The sequence below is a fragment of the Diabrotica virgifera genome, chromosome 8, assembly GCF_917563875.1.
Source record: "Diabrotica virgifera virgifera chromosome 8, PGI_DIABVI_V3a".
In the NCBI taxonomy this organism is placed as follows: domain Eukaryota; kingdom Metazoa; phylum Arthropoda; class Insecta; order Coleoptera; family Chrysomelidae; genus Diabrotica; species Diabrotica virgifera.
Window position 1 is genome coordinate 58,064,608 of NC_065450.1, and position 23,107 is coordinate 58,087,714.

General features: G+C 33.1%; 1 protein-coding gene across 1 annotated transcript in view; it reads left to right on the forward strand.

The window, feature by feature from the left end:
• Positions 1–3,220: 3,220 nt before the first annotated feature.
• Positions 3,221–23,107, forward strand: part of LOC126889915 (calexcitin-1) — a 132,665-nt gene continuing 112,778 nt past the window's right edge. Inside the window, exon 1 of the mRNA XM_050658639.1 lies at positions 3,221–3,338. Within this exon, the coding sequence (XP_050514596.1) occupies positions 3,264–3,338 (75 nt within the window). The 5' untranslated portion in view covers positions 3,221–3,263. The remainder of the gene's footprint in view (positions 3,339–23,107) is intronic.

Consider the following 23,107-nt stretch of genomic DNA (forward strand, 5'->3'; position numbering starts at 1 on the left):
TGTAGGATAGAGAAAGCAAGATCTGCATTTCAAAAAATGGCAAAGTTGTTCAAATGTCATGATTTGTCGATACCCATAAAAGTCAGATTACTACGATGTTATATATTTCCTATACTGTTGTACGGAGTTGAGTCGTGGACTCTCACAGACGCCACCTGCAAGAAAATTGAGGCTTTTGAGATGTGGCTTTATCGTCGAATCCTGAAGATATCTTATACCGACCACATTACTAATGAGGGTGTTTTGCTGAGAATGAAAAAAGAAAAAGAGCTGTTAATCAAAATAAAAACAGCCAAAATCGAATACCTCGGTCACATCATGAGGAACAGTGAGAGATATGGACTGCTGCAACTGGTCTTGCAGGGAAAAGTAGAGGGAAAGCGAGGACCAGGAAGGCGAAGGATTTCCTGGCTGAAAAATCTACGAACGTGGTTCAATACAACCACTACAAATCTTTTCAGAGCAGCAGTGTGCAAAGTGCAGATTGCCATGATGGTCGCCAACATCCGAAACGGATAGGCACTACAAGAAGAAGAATGATTTTTTAAAAGTTTAAAGGTTTAAAAAAAAGATATAATTTAAAAAAATCAGAATTTTTAAAATTATCGTAATTTTCATCCTCTTTTGATAATAACTACAAAAATACTCAATATACGTAAAAAATGATATACGACCAAATTTTAGTTTTTTCTGTACAAAATATTTTACCTGTTTTACTATTTCTGTAGGGTAAAGAATAACCGAGATAGAAACGTTTAAAGCTTAAATTTTGCTGCGAAAAACATGTAACCGGGGCCATTTAACCATTTATTTTTAAAAAAGTACCTAAGGGGTTTAACAGATTATATTCAATGTGGTTTAATAGCCCTTGGAATTAACTTTCAAATTGTTTTTAGGCTAACTTGATATCGTAAAAATTAACGGAGTTAATAAAAATAACAATAACATTTTTTGTAAAAATTTTTAAAAGATAAAATTTTGAAAAAAATTTGGAGCATAAATGTTAATGCTATCAACTTGTTCGGGAGCGCATTTGATAGATATTCTAAGTACTTTGACAAATGTTTAATGCTAAAAAATGCATTATTTCCTCGTTATTTAAGCTTGGATACTTAGACTTGGGTAATACTCGCCGAAAAAAATATACATTCAATCACCTGCAACTCACTTTTAGTTAACATTAAGGGTTTTTCTAGTAAGAAGTTTATTTCATTTTTTATTGGCTTTAATTTTGGTAATAATAATTTTTTTGTAAAAACTTATAGTTTTTGAGTTATTTATGAAAAATAGGTTTAAAACATGCACTTTTTTCACAAAAAATTAAAATTTTTGATCTTTAATAACTCAAAGAGTTTTGATTTATTTTAATAACTTTATATAGCAAAAGTTTTTTAGAATTTGTTCCTCTGTCGAATTAAGGGATTATTTAAAAAAAATAATTTTCACCCACGAGAAGGGGTGGCATCCACCCCTAGGATAAAAGCGCAAGTTGGCACCATGTCACCTTTGTTCCTTTAAGCGCGTGATACACACGCAAACTTTAAGTACGCGGTTTTAAAGATCGCGGACTTACTCGGCTCTCCGTCGGTGATACACGGCAGACTTAAAGTACGAGGTTTTAAAGATCGCGGTCGCCGTCGGTGGTTTGTGCTATTTAGGAATTTTATCGTATTATATACTTCGTATCGTATCCTACCGTGCTATATATTTTTAATACTAATAAAAAAAGACGAAATCAAACAGTGTGGATAACAAACAAAATATTATAGATAAGAGGGTAATATTTTCATCGGGAGGATAAAACAGCCTATAAGTAATTAGGTTTACTCAAAAACAAATAATCAAAAATAATTTAGTATAGCTTACAATAGTGTTTTACGGTTTTCTCAAAACTTATAAAATGTAACTTGTCTACTTTCAACAATAAACGATTGAATTATTTCTAGGTAATTTGCTTAATTAGTGAAAATATAAGTGTAACTTTAAACGCAATAACATGATGGCTCGAGGCTCGCGGCTCGTGGCAGCGATACACGTACGGGTTACGAGTAAGATTTCAAACTTGTTGGATCGACGGCGTACTTACTCGGCGGATTTAAAGTACGCGTACTTGCTGTGATACACGCGCGAAAAAGGTCGTCGAGGCATAAGTTCGCGTACTTACTCGCGTGTGTATCACCCCTTTTAGATATCGTCTAAAACTCACCAAATTTCGTGTACATCGATGGAGGTTCAACGAAATCGGAGGTAATAGCTCATATCCACCTTCAGTGACTGCACTACTATATCTTTTTAATCGTTCCTTTTGAAAATCTCGTATTTTTTGAACATTTATACTTCTAATAGTGAAATTTGGAGGAGGAAATATACGGACGTAGGATTCTCAACTAGTCATGACAAATGACGTAATAGTGACAGATGACTTTACAGCGCCACAGTGACAGATAATATTAAATGGGACCTTATGGCAAGTGATACCTCGTTTGAAAGGTATTGAAAATACCTATTCAGTAATAATAATTTTGTTTGAGTTTAAGCTCATTTTGATGAATAAATGAAAGAAATATAAAATTGTAGTTTCGCATTTACTTAATAAAAATTCAAATTGCCGCGTATGGTTGCTTGTCAAAAAGGTTGACGTTGACGTAAAAACTACTAAAGAACTGAAAAACGTCAACTTTTTTGACAAAAAAAACCATAGGCGGACATTTGAATTTTTTTTAAATGGGAAACTACAATGTTATATTTATTTAATTTATTCACCAAAATCAAAATCAACTTATACCAAAAAAAATGAGTATGACTGAGTAGGTATTTTGAATACCTTTTAAACGAGGTATCACTTGACATAAGGTCCCATTTACAATTATCGGTCACACTGGCTCTGTAACGTCATCTGTCACTGTTACGTCACCTGTTATGACTAGTTTAGAAGCCTACGTCCGTTTATTTTCTCCCTACAAATTTCACTATCATGAATATAGCCGTTCAAAAAAGATACGATGGGGGACTTTTGACTAGCACTGTATATAACTTTAACATAATAACTAACCATGAAATTCATTGTATTTTTATTTATTGTGTATAGAAACATTTTCCCACACACTTAGGATTTTTTATATTATAAAATTATTATTATTTCCTTATATTGTAAAATTTTGTAGCATAGCTTATACTTTTTTGACCAATCGCATACTTTTCTAACAAAACTATTTACATGTTATAGGCTAATCAGGATTTGAAAATAGTTTTTCCACATTGGAATGGACACTTTGAATTATGGAAAGACCATCCTGCGTGACATGATGACACGCGTAATTCCCCGAAATTTGTTTGGGGTATGTAACCAGAAACAACTACGCATCATACGCCGAATGGCTTAGATCAAAATACATTTAAGATACAGTTAAGAAAAGGCAATCTACTATCCCAATATAACTATAGAAATAGCTTTTTTTCAAAATAAAACATGAATTTACTTAACATGCATATATCGCTACTTTGGAGGAAGACTGTCATATCTCAAAATGTGACAATGATCGGAAATAATCATTTAAAAAATCGATAAAACTTAATGTCATAAATATTGATAATAAACACACTAATTGGTGTATACTGGTATATGGTTTTCTTTGGTGTATGCTAGCCTGTAAAATCTATCCCATACTTTCATAATACTAATTTCGGCCATAAAATTTTGAGTTGTGACGTTCCAAAAAAAATGTATTCTCGGATTAATAATTACACGTTTGAAAATAATTCACTTATTTATTAATTTTTTTTTTCTTTTTTCTTGTATTTTTTGCGCAATAATTATAGTGTATATTTGTCACAAAAATAATAACAAAGATGCCATAATTTAAAACCTATAAAATACTGTCACTCTGCAGTAAATGGTAATTATCTTTAAAAGGTACTTGCCTCCATTTGAAAATTCTTGCTTTAATTTTCCATAATATGTTCTCTTCATTATTTTTTTGGTAGAAGTTAACTTTAGCCTGAGTAACTCCTAAATCCTTTAGAAACTTTTTTAATCTGAAATAATTCCAAACTGAAATTATTTTTTTTAAGAACGTAATAATTCGAAATAATTTGTAGAGAATTGGGTTCAAAAATTCAAAATTTCTAATAATTTTCTACATCTGATAGATTTCTATGTTGACATAACTCGAAAGATAGTCAACTTCAACTAATAATTTACAAAACTGACATGACCCAAAATAATACATAATTCTTCACAGAAAGTATTGTACTATTTTATTGTGTTTTTGAAAATAGATGGCATATTTCAAAATAGTAGGTACAAAATATGATAATGCTTACTGTTACAAATGTTCAAAATATCTCTATAAAAACTGGCTTATCGAAAAAAACTAAGAGACAAAAAGTTTTAAAAACATTGTGCTTAACTAACGGTATCACAATAATAATTTATTTGGAACGTACACAAAAGTGTGGGGGGATTTAAGGGAACACAACCCCCATAAAACTTTTATGGAGAGCACCAATTTCAGTTATTTTTTTAAGATGTTCCTGCCATAAGAATGCCATATGTCCATTTTCAATAAAAATCCTTTTTTAATGTCAAAGGGCTCTAACTTTTTTATATGCACATTTTTGTACTACAATAAGTTAGGTTTAATGGAACTATTTTTGGTCCCAGAATATGTAATTTAATTTATAACCTGCCTTTTTCTTACACTCTGTAAGTCATCTTTGATTAACTGTTTTTCTTAAGACTATCCTTCTTATAGCAGCAACTTGATCATCTAATAGTTGATGTACACTGTCTCGTCTCTATTTCCGAGAACAAGAAGTGTATAATAGGGTGGGCTGAAAAAAATAAATGTTTTTTTTTTCAAGTGCTATACCGCGAAAAACTTGCATATATACTTCATAAATAAAATGCAACTGAGAAAAAAATTATTTTTTCAATATCACGGTAGCGCAATGCAATTAAAATAGTTCGTTTTTTGAAAAAAACTTGGATTTTTAAAATTTTTTCTCCGGTGTAAAAACTTTAAATAATCAATCGCTATAGTGAAAAAACTGTATAATTTGACTTAGAAAACAGAAATACACAATGAACCAGTTTAAAAAACAATGTTTACGGTAGCGCAAACAGCTTTAAATAACGGATAATTACGCTAAAAGGCGCAGTTTACAACACTGCCGTCCTGCGACAGTTTACTCACAATGCCTTTTAATAAAAAGATTTCTTTTAATTTATTTGTTGTTTAAAGTGTGGGGACTGCAAATTAATAATTCAAATTCCTTTTAACATAGTTTATTAGCATCAACTTAAATCATAGCATTACAAATCTTTCATGAAAATTGTTATTGAAAATTCAAAAAGGAATTTTGATTAGTAGAATATATTTCATCACTAAGTCCATAATCATTCTTGTTTAGGAAGTTTGAAGGCTGATTTGCTTTCAAAGCATGGCATAGCTGCTCTTGACTGTAGTGTAGTTCGGATGAGCCCATCTCTTGCTTCAAAACCAACTACTTTTTGTGAAGCGCTGGTTACAAGTTTGATGCATCGTTCAACCGCTTGCGTATGACAAGGAAATTTGTCGAATCTCCATTCAGCTGCGGTGTCCCCAGTGAAGATTTTTGCACGAATTTCTTCGTCGCTGATTCTTCTTAGTAATGGTGGTGGTGACAATGTGGTGGCAGTCCAGTCAATCAGTTCACTGTACTCTGTGGCTTGAAAATTTAATTTGGGTGGATGGAAAGCTCTAATTGACTTTCTTTTGGGTGCTGATGTCCTGGCCTTTATGATTCGTCTCAATCCCAATTCTCTTATGTGAGTTCTTTTATCTACTATCATACTCAACATCAAGTTTTCTGGGTGGGCAAAGTAAGCGTTCCTTTCAATAACGGGGTCTATTACTTGAAGCAGATTTTCAGGCAGGAATCTTGAGGATTTTACAGTTTGAAATATGTGTTCTGGTCCATCAGTTAAGTACTTGCTTTTTTTGATATTGAACCAAACAGGCATGTATGACTTCAGAATAAAATGAACTACGATTTTATGTTCGTCTGATGGATATTCAACACTCACATACAATCTTAGAATCCTGTTAGCCATTGTTAGCCATCTTGCGTGAGAGAGTGGGCCAGGTTCACGGTGAGATAAATCTATGGGACAGATTCCTGATTGTACAGCAGAACTTATGTCCAGTAAATACTGTTGGTCCTTGCTCAATATGCTTCGGTCAATATCTGGAATTTCACACTCCACACTAGCAAATTTCACCAAGGGGAGTTTTTCGCAGTTATTGAGCTCTGTTCCGATAGGTCCTTTAAATGTTGTAGGCCCTGTAGTGTCTCCATCCAAAAACTGGAACAGGTGTCGGAGTGGTAATTCGTTGAAGTGCAAGAGACAAACTGCCCACTGCATTGGCCTTTTCAATTTTTCTTCAATTGTTCGAATTACGCCCCCTTTCCACCCTGTATTTGTAACGGTGCCGTCACATCCAATGACGTCTAAATCATCAAGGGAAAGTCCAGTTTTTTTCAAATAAGTAATTATACTGTCGGCAATGTTTTGAGCAGATCCAGAACAAGGTGTAACATGACCAACATATACAGATCCAGGTTCTTGAATGATAGAATAATGTTCTTCCTTAATCACTCTCCGAAAATGCTTTGAATTTACCTTCTCAATCACAATGGTGTCATCTTTCCTTCCATCAAAATACAATCCTTGAAATGTGTTGAGCTCAGCCTTATTCTGCACCTGCAGTTCTGTGCGGATAACCTTTTTCCCCCTTCGGATTTTATTTTTATCAATAACATTAGAATGTTCAGTTTCAGTTATAATACCAAAATCTTGCAAAAGGCTAGAAGCAATAGCAGCTGTTGCTCTATCAGAAACTCCAAAACGATCACTTGTTAGCGCAGTATTAGTCAATTTAATTCGCATCTGCCATGGTGACTTTACAACAGGTTCAAACTCTCCTTCATCGCTACTATCCTCATTTCTATTTATTTCAGTTGAGTCAAAGTCTTCTATTTGTGTAGGTTCCATAGTTTTTGAGCACGATGGCTGTGACAATGAGTCAACGTTCGACTGACATCTGCTGTACTCAGTGTTTTTTCTTTTTTGTCTTTGAATAATTTTTTTTGACTCCTTCACATCTACGTTACCAATTTTGCCTAAACTATGTTTTCTTTGAAGGTACAAAAACTTAAGTTCAATGACTGGTACTTTTTTTGACTTCTCACATGTACAAACAATCGATACCGGACACTCACACAAGTCAACGGCCTTTCGGCAATTGCAATCTAATGTTATTGTGCATTTGCATGCGGAGATATCAAACAGTCGCAAGGACTTTTGCTTGAAATCTTCAACTTTTTTTTTGAACGAGTCTTTTTCCTTATCTCGTTTGTAGCACTTCATAAGACCTATGTAACTGTTATTGTAGGCATTGATCATTTGAACAATTCTGTAAAGGGAGACTGTTGGTATTGAGGCTTTATCAAATAATTGCTTAACTTTCGGTGCAACAATATTAGAAATTTGTGAAAAACTGTTGTTGTTCAACAATTTGTTGTTGGTTTCCACAGCTAAATTGTAATGTTCAAGAAAGAAGCACTTTAAAACGTTTTCATAGGAAGGCAGTTTACTTACAGGTAGTTCCTTTGGGTAACCGAATATTGGACAATCAAACTCACTACGCGTAATTTTCTTGGACAAAGCCATGACACTCAACACACACTCAACGTAACAGTAAAAGTAACACAACAAAAGCTTTGACACTGACAAACACTGCCGAGTCACTGACGCGAGCTCACAAAATGGCGAAGCAAGCGTACACAACACAAGGAATTGTGGGTTGGGTACGAGTGGTGGGGGAAACGGTACAGTCACATACAAAACGAATCATTCCGCGCGGGACGGCAGTGTTGTAAACTGCGCCTTTTAGCGTAATTATCCGTTATTTAAAGCTGTTTGCGCTACCGTAAACATTGTTTTTTAAACTGGTTCATTGTGTATTTCTGTTTTCTAAGTCAAATTATACAGTTTTTTCACTATAGCGATTGATTATTTAAAGTTTTTACACCGGAGAAAAAATTTTAAAAATCCAAGTTTTTTTCAAAAAACGAACTATTTTAATTGCATTGCGCTACCGTGATATTGAAAAAATAATTTTTTTCTCAGTTGCATTTTATTTATGAAGTATATATGCAAGTTTTTCGCGGTATAGCACTTGAAAAAAAAAACATTTATTTTTTTCAGCCCACCCTAGTGTATAATGGCGGAAATCACGGCCTTACAATATTCTGGGACGTCCAGACCCTCCACGACACCGATGAGCCTCACCATTGGACCACCTCCTTTAAACTCTTAACACCCTTGGTGGATTAGCTTCAACTATTCGTGAAATTTTCCGTAAACGTAAACCGGCCTCCTTCATTCCTACAATGCCTCCTTTTTCGAAGTCACTTTAATGACGAAATTGCCGACCACCGCAAACTCTTGGCATTCTAAATTTTTTGGGTAAATCTAAAACAATCCAAAATGACTAAAAATTACAAATAAACTAAAGCCAAAAGCACAGAAAAAAACTTTATTATCTGTTTTGTTTTTACAAAAAAAAAAGAAAAAACTTCAGTTAAAGAAAATATAGTGAGGTAAATTTATCACATATATATGTTAAAGTGTTGCATTTTGTGGTCATCAGTATATGCCCCCAGAGCACTCGGTACGTGAAACCCTGTACTTCATTATTGTTTTACCAATTCTCATAATTTTCAGTAAATACCTAACCAAAACAAGTATGATTAATGGGGTTTTAAATGAATACGAAAATACCAAAAACAAATAGAAACAAGATACTTAAGAGCCAAATTGCCTTTTCTTAATGTAAACAACTAGCGTAGTTACCTACTTTCGTAGGAAAAGACTTTTTATATTTTTTGCATCATAATATAAGTATGAGCCTGCAAACTCTATTAGATTGTTTTCTGCCCTTAGAGCATGCTTTCAAGCTTAGTTTACATATAGAAAGAATTTTACTGCGAACATTTCGCTATCTCTTGCTTTTCTAGATTAAATTATAAATTATTGCTAGGTGCAACCTTATCAACTGCATCGACATTATTATGGAAAGAAATTAATTGAATTAGAATCTCTCCGAGATGGTTAATATTCTCTTTCGAATCTTTAATTAAGCGCAATAACAGACGGGCGACTGTGGCCGGCCACTATGTGGATCCACAAAAGTAGTTTCCGATGATTGACCGTGGGTTCTTAAGTGGAGTGGACATTGTATTACAGACCAGATGTGGCCGGCCACAGTCGCTCGCATAAGAACCCATGGTAAACTACTTTTGTGGATCCACAGAGTGGCCGGCCACAATCGCCTGTCTGTTAAGTCGCGTTTACACGATGGTAATTGGCGAGACAATTGTCATTGGACAATTGTCATCACGTGGTTGCGGATTGTCGGAGGCCAGTCCAGTTGAAAGAGAAGATGTTTACACGGGGCCAACTATTGCCATGGCAGTAGACAGCTAAAACATGGCCGACTGCTCGTCATCTAGAGGGAACTGGCAAAAAACAAGACAGCACTACTGTCCTACACAGGTCACATGGCGCCAATTGTCGCGACAATTGAGATTTTGAGTGGTGGGGGGCTCACTGGGCGCAGCTCATTGTCCTCAGTCTACTCCCGGAGACAACTGAATTTTGGGCCAATTGTAAGGGCAGTTGGCAAGGCAATTGGCCTGAAGTGTTTACACGAAGACAATAATTTCATGCCAGTCAGTTGTCTTCTGACAATTGTCTCGCCAATTGCCATCATGTAAACGTGACTTTATGGCGCTTAGTCTACTTATAGGGCAGTCAATGAGAGCAAGAACAGGTTATTACCTCCGAATTCTATCCTACTGCATGGATTTTAACGAAATTTTAGGAATAGCCTGAAAATATCTCCTTATTCAAAGTCTATCCTATGCCGATGTGTGCTTTTGTCTTGGGGGCAGTTCCCACCCCTTCTCGGGGGTGGAAAATTTTTTGGTTAAACAACTACGGAAGTTGCTAGAGAACCCAATTCTAAGCAAAAACTGTTCTATAATTTTTTTTTCGAAAACTCAATACTTTTTGAGTTATTCGTGGCTGAAAATTGGCCATTTTCATTGAAATATAACAAACACCTTTTCAAACGGTTTTTTGCGAATACCTTAAAAACAATGCATCTCACTAAAAAAATTATATAAAACATTTTTGTGGCTTATAAAAAAAAAGAGATTTGTTCCTTCTTCAATCTTCTAGTTATAACACAAAAAGAGATATAGTAGGTCAAAAGAGTTTGTTTTTTTGGTGCATGCTCAAAGCAGTGTATTCAACTTGAAATAACAGAGAAACGGTCGATTTTATGTATATAATGCTACCAATACCATTTATTGTGCTTGAAAAGTCCTTTCAAATAAGCAATATTAAATGTCGATTACATTCAAACTAAGCGAGATATGCTGCAAAAGATTGATGACTAACGAATTTTAAGAAAAAAATTGAGAAGTATATTTAATCCCTCACCCACAAGAACTTAAATGCATCGTTTTCCTTCTGCAGTACATTTTACTACAGTGTCATCTTTATGTTCAAAAGTTGAGCGGGTTTAAAATGAATTGTTTTTGAAAAAAAAAAATAAGATCAAATTATAGAGCACATATTTAAATTTTCTTAAAAATCTTATTTTTCTCCATGTAAGTTGAAAATGATAGACACTGTTATAAATAATAAAATCAAAATGTTTATCTAGAAGAAACCTCCATTTTTGTATGGCATCCTTTTTTTGGCATCTCTTATCATTGAGTTACATGGAGAAAAAGAAGATTTTTAAGAAAATTTAAAAATGCGCTCAATAATTTGATCTTATTTTTTTCAAAAGCCGTTTATTTTAAATCCGCCCAACTTTTTGAACAATAAAAGAAAACTATAGTAAAATGTATTGTAGAAGGAAAACGATGCATTTAAATTCTTGTGGATGAGGCGTTAAATATACTTCCCATTTTTTTCTTAAAATACATTAGTCATCAAATTTTTTACAGTTTATCTCGCACAGTTTGAATGTAATCGACATTTAATATTGTTTATTTTAAAGGTTCTTTTCAAGCACAACAAAAGTTATTGGTAACATTATAAACCTAAAATCGACCGTTTCTCTGTCATTTCAAGTTAAATACACTGATTTGAGCATGCTCCAAGAAAACAAGTTTTTTCACTTACCATATCTCTTTGTGTCTTATAACTAGAAGATTCACAAAGGAAAGAATATCTTTGTTATTTTATAAGATACAAAAATGTTTTATATAGTTTTTTTAGTTAGATGCATAGTTTTTAAGGTATTCGCAAAAAACCGTTTGAAAAGGTGTTATGTTTCAATGAAAATGGCCAATTTTCAACCAGGAATAACTCAAAAAGTATTGAGTTTTCAAAAAAAAATTATAGAACAATTTTTGCTTAGTATTGGGTTCTCTAGCAACTTCCGTAGTTATTTAAGCAAATAATTTACCGCCTCCGAGAAGGGGTGGTAACCGCCCCCAAGACAAAAGCACACATCAGCATAGGGTAGACTTTGTTTCTTGGGCTGTTCCCTACTTACTGTGAAAATATCATGTAAATCGATATAGTAGGATATAATTCGGAGCCACATACCCTCATTGACTGCCCTATTATAGGCTTTTGATTATGTACTTTACAAAGGAATTACAACTTTAACGGGGTTTTATTGTTTCATATGGTCAACGGACTTCTAAATATGAAACATCCGTGGAGTGCTACCATTTAAAGGGGTGCCTTTTTGAGAAAGGGTTGAATTAGTCCCTAAGCACAGGGTGCATTAGGGTGAGTTATTTGTTCTTTTGGTACAAACCCGTCTACAGAAAAATTGTTCCAGATTAAATTTACTATCGAAATATCACCTTTGAAAGTCAAAACTATTTTTTATACAGAAATATATTAAAAAAAAGGAAAAAAGCACGAAAGAAAGCAATTTTGTTTTTTTGCACCATAACTTTTTCCACGGGGCTTTAGGTATAGGTACTACTTTACAGAAAAAATAACCGCCATCCTTCCTCCTTAGGCTAAGGCTCCACGGGCGACAAATTTACGCTAGCAGTAGCCGTAAAACGAACTTAAGGTTCCGCCACAGTGTTCCGCGGAACGGAGCAGGAATAGCCGAACTGAACCGACCACAGGACTTGTGCGTAATCGATTCAGGTCGGCTATTCCTATTCCGCTCCGCGGAACCTTAAGTTCGTTTTACGGCTGCTGCTAGCGTAAATTGGTCGCCCATGGAGCCTTAGCCTTAGCGAAAGGCCACACGGTCGATAATTTTCGGCGCCGTAAGAGCAGTAAACCCATTGGTTGACTAACTCCTTCATCAATAATTGTAGATGAAATACGAGTTAGTCAACCAATGCCTCGTCAGGTTTACTGCTCTTACGGCTGTAAGGATACACTTATAAGTGTAACCTATATTGGATATCCTACAATACACCATTTTGAAGTAAAGAAAATAAGCTTCTGTTTTTAATGGACAAAGTGTCCATTAAATGTACAAAAGAAAGTTATAATGAGAAATTAAAAAAATAATCGTAAAAAATATCAAAAATCATTTAAAGTACTTATAAAATTTTGAAAAATAATAACTTACTTAAATAGTCTTACAACCTTATAAAGTAGACCATTTTAAAGATAATTGACTTGTAATTCCACTAAATGTACCATTGCGTATACCTAGAAATATGTAGAAAGAAGTTACAGAAGAAAGAAATAATGGGGAAAATGTCCCAAAAATGCTGTGAGCGGCAAATTTTGAAAAATCATATTTCGGAAACTATAAATTCTAGTGATTTCTACCAAACGTCATTTTCAAGAGGAAGGATGAATTTTTTTTTCTGTGATGCAATGCCCATACCTTTATTCCCGTAGAAAAAAGTTATGGGGCAAGAAGCAAAATTACGCCCTTTCGTGTTTTTTTGCTTTCTTAATATATTTTTGTAAAAAAAAAATTTTGATTTAAAAGTTGATATTTCGATATTACATTTAACCTGGAACAATTTTTCTGTAGACTTATTGGTACCAAAAGTACATAGAACTCATCCTAATTCACCCTGTACCTAGAGACTTTAAATGGTAGATCTCCGCGGTTTTTTTCATATTTAGAGGTTCATTGACCATGTGAAACAATAAAAACCCGTTAACGTTGTAGTTCCTTTTAGCTTTCTTATTTTGAACATAATCAATAGCCTATTAAATAGGAAACGGCGAATATGACTACTAGAACTAAAAATTGAAATACACTAAGCACCAAAATTAACGCACCACCTTAAAAATGGGACATTTTTGATGCCTTGTATTTCCTAAACCTGTTGTCCGATTTTAGTTATTTTTTTAATATGTTATAGCTTTATTCTTTAAGAATACCGATGTAGTAATATTGTTGCTAAACAGATAAGTGTCATTGTATACCTAGTGCAACAATGATAGTGTGATTTTTCCTCAAAGTTTGAAACACTCTGTGGAATATTCTGGCGTATATATAATATTGAAAGTAAAACTCAACTGTAGCTTTATGCTTTCCTAACATTATACTTTTTGATTCATTAGCTTAGGTTGGATAATAAAAAAGTTAGGTACTTTAACAACTAGCAACGTTCTTCATCAATACAGGGTGTTTCTAAATAAGTGCGACAAACTTTAAGGAGTAATTCTGCGTGAAAAAATAATCACCGTTTGCTTTATAAACATATGTCCGCAAATGCTTCGTTTCCTAGATACGTGATGTTGAATTTTCTCTTACAAACTGACCATTTATTTATTGCTCTAAAACCGGTTGCGATATGCAAATGAAATTTGGTAGGTTTTAAGAGGTAGTTATTGCGCACTTTTTGGCATACAAATAAGAATTTTCTATTCACCATTGGCTTGCATACGGGTAATATGACCGGGTAATATGACCCGTATGCACACCAATGGTGAATATAATATTCTTAATTGTATGCTAAAAATGCGCAATAACTACCTCTTAAAACCTACCAAATTTCATTTGCATATCTCATCCGGTTTTAGAGCAATAAATAAATCGTCAGTTTGTAAGAAAAAATTCAACATCCCGTATCTCGGAAACGAAGCATTTGCGGACATATGTTTATGAAGCAAATGGTCATTATTTTTTATGCAGAATTACTCCCTTAAGTTTGTCGCACTTATTTAGAAACACCCTGTATTAATGAAGAACATGGCTAGTTGTTAAATACCTAACTTTTTATTATCCAACAAAAGCTAATGAATCAAAAGCATAATGTGAAGAAAGCATAAGGCTACAGTTGAGTTTTAATTTCAATATTTTATATACGCCAGAATATTCCACAGGGTTTTCTAAACTTTGAGGAAAAAACACACTATCATTGTTACACCCGGTATACAATGACACTTAAATGTTTAGCAACAATATTATTACATAGATATTCTTGAAGAATAAAGCTATTACATATTAAAAAATCACTAAAATCGGACAAAAGGTTTAGGAAATACAAGACATCAAAAATGTCCCATTTTTAAGGTGGTGCGTTAATTTTGGTGCTTAGTGTACTTTTATAGGTAAATACCTAATTTTTAAACCACTTATAGACAAAGCGAAAAGGTCGGGTTCGTTGGATAAAATATTCCCATGAGATTTTTTTGCATAATCACATTCGTGAGACACCCCAGAATAAGGTTCAAGAAGTCGCCCACGCAAAAAGTGGTCCAATTTTTTTAACATTTTTTTAATCAATTTTAAAAAATCAATATTTTTGGCCCGAACAAATTTTTTTTAGATTTTTCGTACTATTCCGGACAGAAAAGGTCTCTCCTAATTTTTCTATAAAGTTGATCGTGTTCGAGTTATAAGCAATTTAAAATTTAAAAAACGCGAAAAAGGCCATTTTTAAGACTTAATAACTTGGTTAAAAATAATTATTATGAAAGTCAGAAAGTGACTAAATCAAATTTAAAGCCCCTGCTTCATGATCCTGAAGAAATTTGTGTCATTAATTTATTACTAAGCTGTTATTTTTAATTATTAATAATGAGTGGTAAGATCGTATTAACGCGGCTGTAAATGTGAGTGCGAGTGAGATGCGCCATTGGACTGCCTGAATGGCATCTCTTTCGCACTCATCATGAACGGCCGCCTAATACGTGCATACCGCTCATTATTTTTACTTAAAAATAACAGCTTAGTAATCAAACAATTACAAAATTTTCTTCAGGATCTTGTAGGGGGGGCTTGAAACTTTAATTTAGTCACTTTCTGACTTTCACAGTAATACCTTTTAATCGAGTTATTAAGCCTTGAAAATCGCCATTTTTCGTTTTTTTTTTCAATTTTAAAATGCTTTTACCTCGAAAACGATTAACTTTAGAGAAAAACTACAAGAAACCTTTTTATCCAGAATTGTCCAAAAACCCTAAATAAAATTTGTTCGGGCCAAAAATATTGATGTTTGCAATTTGATTTAAAAAAATTTTTAAAACAAATTTGGACCATTTTTCGCGTGGGCGACTTCTTGAATCTTATCCTGGAATGTCTCATGAATGTGATTGTGCAAAAAAATCTCATGGGAATATTTTCTCCAAAGAACCCACCGTTTTCGCCTTGTCTATTATGGAATTCGCTGACACTAAACAGTTTTTGTTACTTGTACAGAACATGTTTAATATTAATATATTAGTGGTTTCCAAAAAGCTGGTCTCGAACCCTAGGCAATCGCGTTAAAACTAAGGGGACTCGAAATAATTTCCAAAAAAAAAAGAAACTTTTTTATAAATATTTTTATTTCATAGTTCAAATAAAACCATTTCAAATAAAAATCTAACTCCGTAATTATCATAATACTATGTCGTTTATTTAGCAACATACTTGATACCTCATCTTCTATGTCGCCAACCATCCCTGTTCCTCCCAACCACATTTACCCCGCTTTCGACCTGCTTACTTTAAAAACTCTCTCTTTAATATCCCTATACCAACCCGCCAACATTTTTTTGCTCTCCTCTACTAACACTATATCATCAGTACTGAGCATTGAACAATGAGCCCCTCCCGGCCCACCCTTACCTTTTCTGTCAGTACATTACTCTGGGCTAATTAGCAAAATTCATGGAAAAGTTATTTACCATCAATTTTATTGCTGAAATCGAATTATAAAATCCTACATATTAATAATATAGGTATACAAAGTCCGCAGGTAGTGTGCTACTTTTTTTATAAACAAAATGAAGATTTTAATTCTACAACAAAAACACTGAAATAAAAATTCACCGAAATTAAATTCTGCATAGAGATATGTTTTTCCCGATTTGCTCCGACGAAAATTTTTCTCGGAAAATGCAGGTTTTCCCAACAAAAACTCTAATATTTAAATAAAGTTTGAGGTAAGTAATTATTAATCAATAATTAAATAAATTAGTGACATCACAGCTTTCTTGGTATGGATTGTAATTCCAGAAGCCAATAAAAATTAAATGAATATTTTAGCAAAAATTCAATTGTGAATTAACAATTTACGATCGCAAAACTAACCAAAATAATCATGATACATTGATCAAAATAAAGATTACAAAGATGAGATGCTTATTTAATATTTCATCGACAAAATATAAACTTTTCGGTTTTTTGCATAATCTTTAAATTTTGAAAAAAAAAAATAGTTATAATACGCTGGTCTAATTAGTAAAGTACAAAGAAAGGTTATTTACCAGCAATTTTATTGCTGGAATCGAATATTATGATCCTATATATTAATAATATAGGTATGCAAAGTCCGCAGATAGTATGCTACTTTTTTTATTAACAAAATGGCGCTCCCAAATCGTGTTTTTTTTTTAATTATTGGTCTATAACTCCGAAGATTTTAACTTTACACCAAAAATACTCAAATAAAAATTCACCCCAATTTAATTCAATATAGAGGCATGTTTTTCCCGATTTGCTCCGACGAATATTTTCCTCGGAAAATGTGGGTTTTCCCAACAAAATCTCGAATTTTCAAATAAATTTTTTGGGCAAGTAATTATTTATCAATAATTAAATAACTTGGTAAAGTAAAGGCTTTCATGGTATAGATTAAAACTGCAGAAGCCGGTGAAAATTAAACGAATATTTTAGCAACAATTCAATTGTTAATTAACAATTTACAGTCGCAATAACAACCAAAATAATCACGAGACATTTATCAAACTTAGAAAGATTAAAAAGATGTGATGCCTATTTAATATTTTGTCGACAAAATATAAATTTTTTATTTTTTTTTGCATAATCTTTAAATGTTTAAAAAAATAGTTATAAACAAATTAACATTTCTCAGTAATTGTTTATTATATTCTAATTTTAAAAATACTTAAAATGCGTATTTCGAAAGTCTTGAAAATGAATGCTTTAAAAAATTTTTCCAACCATTTGCAAAAAAGTTATGAAACAGCAAAATAAATATACGATTGCTCCGTTGTTTATAATTTGTTTTAATTGTTTCAAAGCTTAAAAGTGAGTCTGTGTTACAATGTAATTACTCACAAAGAATATCAAATATTAGTTTAATGGTTATATTTTAATCAAAGATTAAAAATACTTTTTTTTTTTAGCGCGAAAGGAAAGCTTGATACAGAGCCGGAGATAAAATGTTCACTCGAAGCGACTGACACGCAGCATACATTATACTATGATTTTATTTATTAAGTGTACGTCGCACGGCGGTCGTCGCTTGGAGTGAAAATTTTAGCTACAGTACTGTATTAGTCTACGTTCGCGCGTGTAAATTACAGAAAAATATATTTATAATCTTTAATTAAAATATAACCGTTAAGGTAATCGATATTTTTTGTAAATAATTAGCTTGTATTTTAATCTCACTTTTACGCTTTGAAAGAATTAAAAAATATATAAATAACGTAGTAATCGTATGTTTATTTTGCTGTTTCATAACTTTTTTGCAAATGGTTGCAAAAAAGTTTTAAAGCATTCATTTTCAAGATATTTGAAATACGAATTTTAATTATTTTTTAAAATTAGAATATAATAAAAACTTTCTGCGAAACGTTAATTTGTTTCTAACTATTTTTTTAAACATTTATAGATTATGTAAAAAAATAAAAAAATAATATTTTGTCGACAAAATATTAAATAGGCATCTCATCTTTATAATATTTCAAAGTTTGATCAGTGTATCATAATTATTTTGGTTATTATTGCGACAGTAAATTATTAATTAACAATTGAATTGTTGCTAAAATATTCGTCCAATTTTCACCAGCTTCCGGAACTATAATCTAAACCAAGAAGGCTTTTACGTCACCAAATTATTTAATTATTGGTAGATAATAATTACTTATCTAAAGCTTTATTTGAAAATTTAAGATTTTGTTGGGAAAACCCGCATTTTCCGAGGAACATTTTTGTCGGAGCAGATCGGGAGAAACTTATCTCTATGCAGAATTTAATTTCGGTGAATTTTTATTTGAGTGTTTTTGTTGTAAAGTTAAAATCTTCGGAGTTATAGAGCAATAATTGAAAAAAGCACGACTATCGGGCGTCATTTTGTTTATAAAAAAAGTAGCACACTATCTGCGGACTTTCCGTACCTATATTATTAATATATATAATCATAAGCTTCGATTCCAGCAATAAAATTGCTGGTAAATAACTTTTCCCAAAAATGGCCTATTCCCCGATAATCAGCCCAGACCACATACATAACAAGATTAAACAGGTAGGGACTCAGGTAAAAGCCTTGATGCAAATCAACTGTCATTGGACAATAATTGTCGGTCAATTCGACAAAATTCCATACTTTGGTGTACGCTCTCAGGAACTCATTTCGCTCTCATACATCTCCATAGCTCTTGTCTAGGAACTGTCTCGAACGCCTTTACAAGATCTATAAATACGAGATGTAGTTCTCTTTTCTTCTCTCTGTATTTCTCTGTCAATTTTCTTAAAGCAAACAAGGCATCTGTTGTCGTCCTTTTTGGCATAAAATGAAACTGTTGCTCTCCTATCGATGTCTCTCTCCTTAAGAGTTCTTACAGTCCACATCTTTATTCCTATACAATAATAACACTAAACTTCCTGAGCATTCATTGGGCATCCTGTCTTCCTCATATAATACTACTGATAATGTGCCACAAAATATCAACCCCCTCCTCTACTAGAACTTTCCAAACCTCCACGGTTATTCCATCAGGTCCTACTACTTCACTATTCTTCATCTGTCTCTCCTCTGGTTTTTTTTTATTTAGGAACTTTTTAAGGTGCTCATACCATCTTTACTTTATTTCAATATCGGTTCTTAACACTCTTCCATCCACTGGTGGATCCAGGGGAGGTGTCACGGGGGTCATGACCCCCCCCCCATAATTGTAAATCCATCTATACTAGGGTTGGTAAGACTAAGTGACCTTGCCTCAGAGAAAGGTGATTAAATCACCCTCAAGACTCATACCCCCAAACAATATTTCTGGATCCGCCACTGCTTCCATCCTTACTCTTACGCTGCCGCACATGAGTCAAATCCTTTGATGACTAGTCCTTTGCTGTAGCAATGCTGTATAACCTCTTCATCCCCTCAGGTGTTTGCAACACTTCATAGCTATGCTAGACATGCTTTGCTACTTTGTATATCTCCTTATCCTCCTCTCTTTTAGATCTACCATACCGTTTTCTACCCTCTTTCTTCTCTGTAACTTTTTGTTGCACTTCATCATTCCACCACTAAGTGTCTTTACTACTTACTGGTAAAGGAGGCCCTTTACCAGATAGTTTTGCTAGCAGTTCCTCTCCCATTCGTACTACAACTCTCCTATTGACTTCCTACCAGTCATTTCCGTATCTTTTTTCTCAAGTTATTTTAGATCTCTACTCCTAAATACTCTTGCCAATTCCCTATCCTTCCAACTTTTTTTAACTGACTTCTATACAGCACAAAATCTATCTTGACTTTCCCTTTTCCTGCTACTATGGGTAACAAACTGGTCTTCAGTCTTCATAAAGAACTTATTATTCACAGACCAGTGCCACAAATGATTACTGCAAACTCACTCGCAATAGTTCCTTGATCAGATCTTATTACCACCCCCAAACATTCACCAACTCTTTCTACCCCCGCTCTTTCTCTATCAATACGTCCATTTAAGGACACTCCATAATTTTTTTTGGAAACTCCAAACAAGAGCAACGAGTTTTCTGTACACAAAGTACGATAATCCTTTTCCTCTGCATAAAATCGGCGAGCTCTCTTCCTTTACGTGTCATTCTTCGGATGTTGAGCATTTCAATCCTCAGGATCAGCTTCTTTGGCCCCTTCCGTTCTCTAAGGAGTAGATCTAACTCACTTTTCGTAGGGGTCAGGCGAGACCACAATTTCGCGTGGCTTACGGGGAACGCCCCAGCCCCTAAACTGTTTTCCCTATTCAGTTCTTCCTCGGTTTTAGCAAGGTTTAATAAAATATCTACGATTTGTATATTATGGATATAAACCCCTTAAATGATGATAAAAGTTCAAATCTACACAAAGTTACGTATATTATAATGGGAGTAACTTAAATATATAGTAATTTACGTAACAAGTTCCGAAAGTGATATTTTACGAGACGAGTAGGAAGTTTCTAGGGCGAGCCGTAGCTGTAGGCGAGTCCTGGAATCCTGCTAGTCTCATAAAATCACTTTTGGATCATGTTACGTACAATATTTTTTCTGCAGCCGTTTTGTATCTTAAAAAGAATATACAGGGTAGCGAGAAAGTATGGAAACACGGTAATTTCTCGGATACCACTTAAACGATTGTTATAAATTTTGGTGGGTAAGGGTATTCTAATACGGCCGATATTATAGTGGTAATTACATTGTTGTCAAATCTTCCGTTTTTTGGAAATCTAATGAACTTTCTTATTTTAAATAGAACAACCTGTACATTTTTTGCGTTTTGAAGTCCTTAAGAAATACTGATTATTTTTTATGTTATGTTCCCTATACCTAGATGCCATAATTTCGGAGTTATTGCTACGTTTATTTAATTTTTTTTAATTATAAAAATTTATTTTTTTGAACCGGGTAAACATTATTTTAGGTTCGTTGAGTTATTGGGAACAAAAAAGGTCTTTTGTAATTTTCCTCAAAAGTTAATCCTTTCCGAGTTATAAACAATTTAAAACTGAAAAAAATTGAAAAATGACGATTTTCTGGGTTCAAAAACATAATAAAAAATATTATTTTTGAAACTACGAATTGCCTAAATTTAAGTTTAAACCTTATTTTATCAGATGCCGATATGGTCTTCTTTCATTCTAAAACATTATATTTTAGTTGTTAATGATGCGCGATAGCCCGTCCTCTCATATGAGCTTTATTAACAATTAAAAAAAACAATGTTTTAGAATAAAATATGCCAAATATTTTGATAGGGATCTGATAGAAAAAGGTTCGAGCTTGAATTTAGGTACTTCATAATTTTAAAAATGATTTTTTTACTTGTGTCTTTGAACCTTGAATATCGTCATTTTTCGATTCTTTTCAGCTTTAAATTTTTTATAACTCGGAAACGACTAACTTTGAGGAAAACTACAAAAGATCTTTTTTGTTCCCAATGATCCAAAGAACCTAAAATAATGTCTACTTGGGTCGAAAAAATTTATTTTTATAATCAACTATTTTTAATGGGCCACAATTTTACCAAAAATGATTTTATAATAAAATTTATAGTAAAATTGTGGCTTGTCTCCCATTAAAAATAGTTGATTGTAAAAATGCCACAAGGAAATAGCTTCAGAACAATCATATAATTTCTATAAATTGTTAAATTTTTTTTTAATAAATGTAGCAATAACTCCAAAATTACGGCATATAGGTATAGGGAACATAACATAAAAAATAATCAATATTTCTGAAGGACTTCAAACCGCAAAAAATATACAAGGTGTTCCATTTAAAATAAGAAAGTTCATTAGATTTTCAGAAAACCCGAAGATTTGACAACAGTGTAATTACCACTATAATATCGGCCGCATTAGGACCACCAAAATTTATAAAAATCGTTCTAGCAGTTTCCGAAAAATCACCGTGTTTCCATACTTTCTCGCTACCCGGTATAGATAAACTTTACCTATGAACTTTTATTAAACACTTTAGAGTTACTCTCGCGAATTCAATATTAGAAGAATCTACTTATGAGTATTAATAACACAATTATAACAATTATTTACATTGATATTTTTAGGAATGTTGACAGAAATGGAAGTATTGAAATTAGTGTTAGGCGTGTCAGTACTTTTACTATTTTTTGAAATATCAATTTGGTTGCGGCCATTTTCAATCTGTGAAGCTCTGTGAATTTATAATTCATAAATAGCGGCTTTAGCAGTTTCCCTAATCTCATCTGGAATCATTTCGGCTTCTCTTTCACTACTGATTTCCATTTCTTGGAATTGAAAAACGAAAAACTGAGCGCAAACACACGGATCTTAAGTGACAAGCGTTGTCATAATAAAGTTGATGTTATTGTCAAAGCCGTTAAACCTAGGTACCCAAAATAAGAAAGTAGCTACTTTCCAGTAGCTATGGTAATACCTACTATAATATTATTTATCTATGGCTACTTTCGGTACGAGTTGTGTAAAATGGTACTTTCGATTTAATAAATCATACCGACAGTTTTATTTTCGGGACGGCGGCATAAAAAAGAGTTTTCCAATCCTATTGAGAAAGTTTTACGGATAAAGAAAAAAATGACCTTAAAGTTTGTCCTTTCGATAATATAAACTATAATACATACCTAGAACTGATAGTAGCCCAAAATGTCCCCTTTTTCGTTGAGTTATTTTCAGGACAAAATCCCAAAGTTCTCGTGTTTGAATTTTACACCCTCTGTCACATTATCGACAAAAATATTTCGATTAGTCGAGGTTGGAAAATATTTGTGGGGCTAAATTCTATAGGCATTTAATTAACTTTATTGTGTTCCAAATATTACAGAGTCTTTCTTACCCTCATAAAGTTTTATTGTTACGTTAAATTTTACGTTATTTTGGTTATTTAGATTTCATCCTATAATA